The sequence below is a fragment of the Phalacrocorax aristotelis genome, chromosome 3 (genome assembly GCF_949628215.1).
Source record: "Phalacrocorax aristotelis chromosome 3, bGulAri2.1, whole genome shotgun sequence".
Taxonomy (NCBI): Eukaryota; Metazoa; Chordata; class Aves; order Suliformes; family Phalacrocoracidae; genus Phalacrocorax; species Phalacrocorax aristotelis.
This window is the reverse complement of record NC_134278.1, coordinates 51363701-51370084: the sequence shown is the minus strand read 5'-3', so window position 1 is coordinate 51370084 and position 6384 is coordinate 51363701. Positions and strand designations below refer to the sequence as shown.

The following is a 6384-nucleotide window of genomic DNA, read 5'->3' as shown; positions in this document are numbered from 1 at the left end:
GCATTTAAAAAGGAGGGATATGGGTTGCTGAAGGAAGCATTAAGGTTTTGCAATAAAAGGATAAAATTTACAGAGTTTTCCTTCAAGAAGTGAAAGCTCCAAAAGGCTATGGATATAGTGGGCAAACTGCAGCTTGTGGCACAGTTCTGGGTAAGAGAAAGGATTCTGAACTGCAGGTGGTAAAGAAGAAAGGGGAAGGGAAATCAAACAAACTACCAAAATATCTGAAGAAAAGAAATAGGAGATAACCCTTAAAAAAAAAAACAAACCAAAAGAAGGGAAAAAAGAGTACCTGAGCTGAGTACCTGGTACTTGAGTACTGGGGAATGCAAAATAACAGTGCTCTCTCAAGGCTTAGGGTTTTTGAGAGGATGTGGAGGTTGTAGTGTGCACACTATCTTGTGTGTGTTGCGTGCTAAAAATGAGAAGGCGACCACAGATGCATACTCTGTGGCTATTGTAACGCTTAAAAAACACAGCGGGCTTTAGTGCCAGCTATCACCTGAATATTATCACCCAAGCCTATGAAATGATGAACACGGCTTAAACCCCTATAAGCAGCTAGGAGAAACAAGCAGCAGTTGTACATACTAAAAGATTCAAGGGGAGGCCATGACAGGACTGTCATGGGACACATTTAGAGCGACACTGAAAAGCCTGGCATCATATTATAGAGAATGGATTGAGGTGTCATTCATCTCTCAAAACTTCACAAAAACAAACCCCTTTAATCCTCTTTTTCTGGGAAGTATCTGAATTGCTGAAGCGTGAACATATTCTTAGAACTGTAAAATTATTACAGTTCCTGTATTTTGCAACATTAGATGTTGAAAAAGAAAGCATCATCTTTTGCCTTATCTGTGGTAAAGTCATACACTTTCAAGAGCAACTTTTATGATTTACCAGTGTCTACGAACAACAAAAGTATAAGGATGGTGATAGTCTAGGAAACATTCTTTGAAATAGTTGAAGTGCAGCAAGAAAAGAATGCATTTGCCTCATTTGGACAAGGACTCCAGCTCTACATTTGTCCAAAGCAAGCATTTATTTCTTTAAATTATTTTTCATATTGGACAAAAGAATTCAGTACAGGTTTTTTCCAGAGGGGAAAAAAATAAGACGCCGACAGTTGCAATGAAGTATTATCTACAGTGAGATTTCATTCTCACATCTCCTAAAATACATTAATTTATCTCAAAACAGTATTTATTAATTAACAAAAGAGAACGGACACCAAAATTTTTCAGTATCTTGAGGTACCATGTTCTCTCACTGACTGCATAGAAGTCATTCCTTGAGACACAGACTTAATAACAAGAAACTTCTCTCTTTTCCCTTTACCCACTGCATCTTTTCTTTCATTCAACTACTGATGGAAGTACAACTTATCGCATAAAATATACAAATATATTCAGAATATGTTTGCAGCATGCAGCCAAGAATCTAGGGTAGCTGCCTGCACACAATTTACTACAAACACAAACATGTTCTTTCCACCTAGTACATGCAGTTGGCTGACATCCCTAACACATTTATTCAGTTATTCCAGAAAATCCTGAAATATGGTCTGTAGAAGCTCGTGGAATAACATGATTTGTCAAGGATGCTGCTCACTGTCACTATGCTTCACGGCAAAGGGCTAGAAAGCAGTGTTGGGAATTGTAGCTTGTAATTGCAAATAAAAGGGGTCATCCCCCTCCCCCCACCCCCTTTTTTTTTTTTTTTTTTAAGTTGAGAAATGTTTTAAGCCAGTCCACAAGCCCAAATTAAACAACCTATTTCAGACACCTGCCTCCTCTCCACTTCTTACCTAGCACTGGGCATGATGTTCAGTCTTGTCTAACCCAGCTACTGCTTCCCCTTGCCTGACCACCCCAGCGGATCCAGCCTCTGTACCTCACTAATACGGATTTCTTGGGAGGCTGCAGGCGTGAACCTGAAAGCATCTCGCAGGAGTACAAATACGGGGATGGAAAGATCATGCTCTAAAAAGGATAATGCCTGTCATAGAGAAAAATGACAGAACTAAACCCAGTAAAGTGGAGAGCATTCCTTCATTTGCAGATGCAGTCACTAAGTGGTTCACCTCAGATGCCTACTAGAAGCCCATCATAGTTAGTCACAAGCCATTTTCACCCTGCATGTGGCAGAGAGTCTGTAGCTACCAGCACCAGCAAGGTTAGTTTTGACACAAATTAGGGTCACAAACTTTTTTAGTCTAGATGCAAATTTTGATGTTGAAATAAGCCACACATTTTTCACTTCTGCTTAAGAAAGCAGTCAATTACAAGCAGTCATTTTAGCACTCTGCTAAAAATCTCAAGAAATATCAGAAAACATTCTGTTGTAAAAAAAGATATTTTGCTGTCATGGAACAAAGAGGAAGAAAATAATTTTCTTCTGATTCTTATGTACAAATCACTTCAACTTGACTAGCAAACAATGTAAGAAATTAATACAAAACCTACAGATGTAATATTTTCTTTGCTATAAATTGCTACATACTTTTCAGTGACTGTAGGTGCTCTGATTATTCAGTTAGTCTCTTAAAATACACCTTCACTTTCAGCTGAAGAGCAGATATTAAATCCCTTTGTTCCTGTAAAGCACAATACTGTAAATGTATAATAGAAAAGCATAATAAATAGAAATGTTAGATAATAAATTTATTACTGCAAAATACCAAACTAGGTTTCCTTTCTAAAACAATTTTTATGACCTATCAGTACAGTAGACTTGGCAGGAGAATCCAGCTTGTATTTACATGTATCTGTTTCGAATGTACTCTCTGTACATGAGGAAGTCATCTTTTCCCAGTGGCTGCATGTTTCCTCTTCCAGCCTGAATGTGCGCATGAAAAACCTCTACTGATTTCCTATCGGCTCTTGGAGGCTGGACTTCGTAAATATTGTCTTGAGAAAAGGAGGAGATAGGTATTCTGGAAAAAACAACAACAAACAAGCAGAATATTTGGAACTTTAGGTAAAACTTTTCCACAAAGAGAGAAGAGTATTTCTTTTCCTTGAAATACATATAAGAGCCAATGAAAGGGCAACTTCCCACTAGATGATTCATTTACCTAGATTTTTATCACTACTGCAGACCTGATAAGACCCAGCTTTCCAAGTAGGGTAATTAGGTAAGCTGTCACTAATCACATTACAGAATACTTTCTCACTTCCCTCCACTCTGTCCTCATTTCTTCATCCTTCCTTAGGTCTGCTATGGTTAGTAAGTACCCAAGCTGAAATAGGTCTGTGCCATGCATTACAGCAGGTAACAGGAAAACTTTATTGAGCTATCCACTTAGTAGCAATTATAACAAGTGATTATATTCTGAACCAACACATAGAAAGGATTTACCAGATAAGAAATTTCCATCTAATTATCAGGAAACAGACAACTTATTACCAGCAAGAGCACTCTGTACAGTGGAACAGCTAATATTTTATGAAAGTATTTTTTTAAGTAGCTTTGTAAAATAAATGCTATCTTTAAACCTACTAATCTTATGAGAAAAACATATAGTTTGAAAGTTTACAAGAACCTGAGTATGTCAGTCCTTTTCTAAGCGCTGTTGTAAATCAGACTCACTCATAAGGTAGAAGCTGGTCTTTCAGCTGCAACGCTTGAAAGCTGCATGGCCAACAGGTCAAGTAAAGCAATTATTTTCCTCTCTTCAGGGCTTGAGCTACCACGTTTGGAGAGCTGTGCCCACTCCTGCGTTCTCCAGTACAAGACAGACAATGAAACACTTGGACGAATCCAGCACAGGTCACCAAGACGATTAGAGAGCTGGAGAACATGGCACACGAAGAGAGGCTGCAAGCCCTGGGTTTGCCCAGCCCAGAGAAGACAAGCTAATGGAGACCTTATTGCTGTCAGCAACTACCTAATGGGAGGGTATAGACAGTCTAAAGCCAGACCCTTCCTGGAGCACATGATTAAAAGACATATTTCAAAAGGGAATAAAAAAATGCAACATGGGAAATTCTGGTTAGATACAAGGGAACTTTTTTTCACTCTGAGGGTGATTGAACACTGGAACAGGTTGCTCAGAGAGGCTGGGCAACCTCCCTCCCTATGGATAATCAGAATGCAAAGGCATGTGGCCCTGAGCAACCTCATCTAATTTGGCCCTCCTCTGAGCAGGGGACTGGATCAGATGACCTCTGCGGTCCTTTCCAATTTATAATATTCTGTGGTTCTAAGCCAAACACTTCAATAGTAATGTGTTCTCCACAATCAACTGCAAGGTAGCAACAAAACTATTTATACTCAGTACATAATAAATTAATAAACACTAGAAGTATTGGGTAGTAAATCACTTTCATTTTAAAGCACTGTAGCTATTGTGAAAGCTGTATTCATAAATATACTATGTACATTTCCCAGCAATATTTTAGTAATTTATTTATAAAAATACTCCCAGAGTTGAACACTGTAGATGTTTAATCTGTGTGATAGCAGATCAATTTGGATTCCACAACAGAACATTCAATGACTAACACATTGCCATCTGAAGGTAACCTACGCATTAACTTCTCCTTCTGTCAATACTGTTTGAGATTTAGAGGAAATCAAACCTTGAAATGAACTCCAAGAAAAAACGATCTGACAGAACTATGATTATCTAGAACAGTGGATGCAATGCACCTACAAATGCTAAACAGGAGAAACAAATTATTTCTCCATTATGAAAAAAATGACATATATGTTTTTAAAGAATTCTCTAAGTCATCAGTTTCATACATTTTAGCTCCTATTTCAGCTGGAAATAGAAGCTAATTTACTTTCTAGCTAGCTACTAAAATACAACTGCTTTATACTCTATATAAACAAAGCTGCCCAAGTATTCCGTACAACACTAACATTTCAATTCTAGATACTCAGTTCCCTACCACCACATAGAGCGAGCACTTCTGTAAATCAGATCTTTCCTTCCAGGTTGAACCAAAATTTCATGGGGCCAATTAGCCCGTCTCTCAAGAGTAGCTAGCAGCAATTTCTGAGGACAGATTATTGAAACAGGACAATGTCTTCTCCAGTATATCCTCCTGTATTTGAGCGACCAGGATTTAGGACCTACCTCAGGCAAACTATGAAACTAGACTACTGTTTCATGAAAAGTCGTTTCCAGAAGTTTTCACTGTTTTCTCTAGTATCTGACATTGAAAGAATCATGGGCCTTGGCTGCTCATAATTCTTACGTTAGGAGAAATGGTGAACAGTCATTCTGTTTGCCTCCTCCACATCACCACTATCATACAACCAAGTGTATTCCATCTCTCCACATACACTGGTTATTTTCTGGTCAATCTTGTCACTTTGCCATTTACACAGGGTTCCAAGGTCTTCTCTTTTCTCTTTGATAATGTAGTGAGGACCGAGACTGCATTTAAAACCTGAGATTTTTCTAAACTAGTTTTTCATTTCTCATCTACTATTTTAGCTACTGAAGACAAATTTTCTAAATACTTTACATAATAGCTTATTGGCATAGTAGCCAGCACCAGTAGCTGAAAAAGTCAAAATGCTATTGTTAAATATTGTATGAGCATAGACGCATATTTTTGGGCTTAAAACTTCTCAGGTGAGAAATTACAGCAGCAACTTACTGTCAAAGCTCACTATTTCCAAAAGCAAACATCGACCAGCCCAAATGCAACGAAGATTCATAGATACTAGCATCGCTGCCATATTCCACAGAAGCCACAGTCATGACTCACTATCTGGGTGCTCTTTAAGAGACAAGAAGTTATTTTTGTGTCTATAATTTCCTCTTCCAAAAAAACATGGGATGATGCCTTTCAAAAGCTCGAACATTCAAATGATGGCAGAACCCTTCTATACATGAAATGCAGTAATAATTTTCTAGTTGCATTCTGAGCATAAACCAATGTTTGACACTGTTTCTAAATGAGGACCTCTATCAAAACTGCCAAAAAAACTTGCTCCCTTGTTTTGTAGCCTTTTATTTTATTATAATATGTTGGATTTTTGGATGTTTCATTATGTGATGGTTTATTAGTCTTATAAAATGACTGCAATGTGTTATGTAATATAGTATGCCTAATATTCTACTACAACTGGAATATAGTATATAAAATAAGATTTCCATATTAAAGTAATATTTTTCAATTTCATATTTAAATTTTTATTTTTCCATTTTACATCACAATAAATTAAGTTGAATGTATTTTGACTGCAATGATAGAATTACTTAATATGGGTACACTATTGAATTTGAGACAATAAAATCCCTGGTCACCCAGAGTTAACTGCATACCTAAAAACAATTTAAATTTTACTAGAATTTTCTAGATTATGTCATAGAAATATTTGGTCATTCTAGAATTAGAGACAAAAGTAAAGCTAAAGAGT

At 37.2% G+C, this 6384-nt stretch overlaps 1 protein-coding gene across 1 annotated transcript in view; it reads right to left on the bottom strand.

Annotated features, from left to right (window-relative positions):
• Positions 1-1022: 1022 nt before the first annotated feature.
• The window catches only part of FIG4 (FIG4 phosphoinositide 5-phosphatase), a 75497-nt gene continuing 70135 nt past the window's right edge, over positions 1023-6384 (bottom strand). Inside the window, exon 23 of the mRNA XM_075087429.1 lies at positions 1023-2938. Within this exon, the coding sequence (XP_074943530.1) occupies positions 2761-2938 (178 nt within the window). The 3' untranslated portion in view covers positions 1023-2760. The remainder of the gene's footprint in view (positions 2939-6384) is intronic.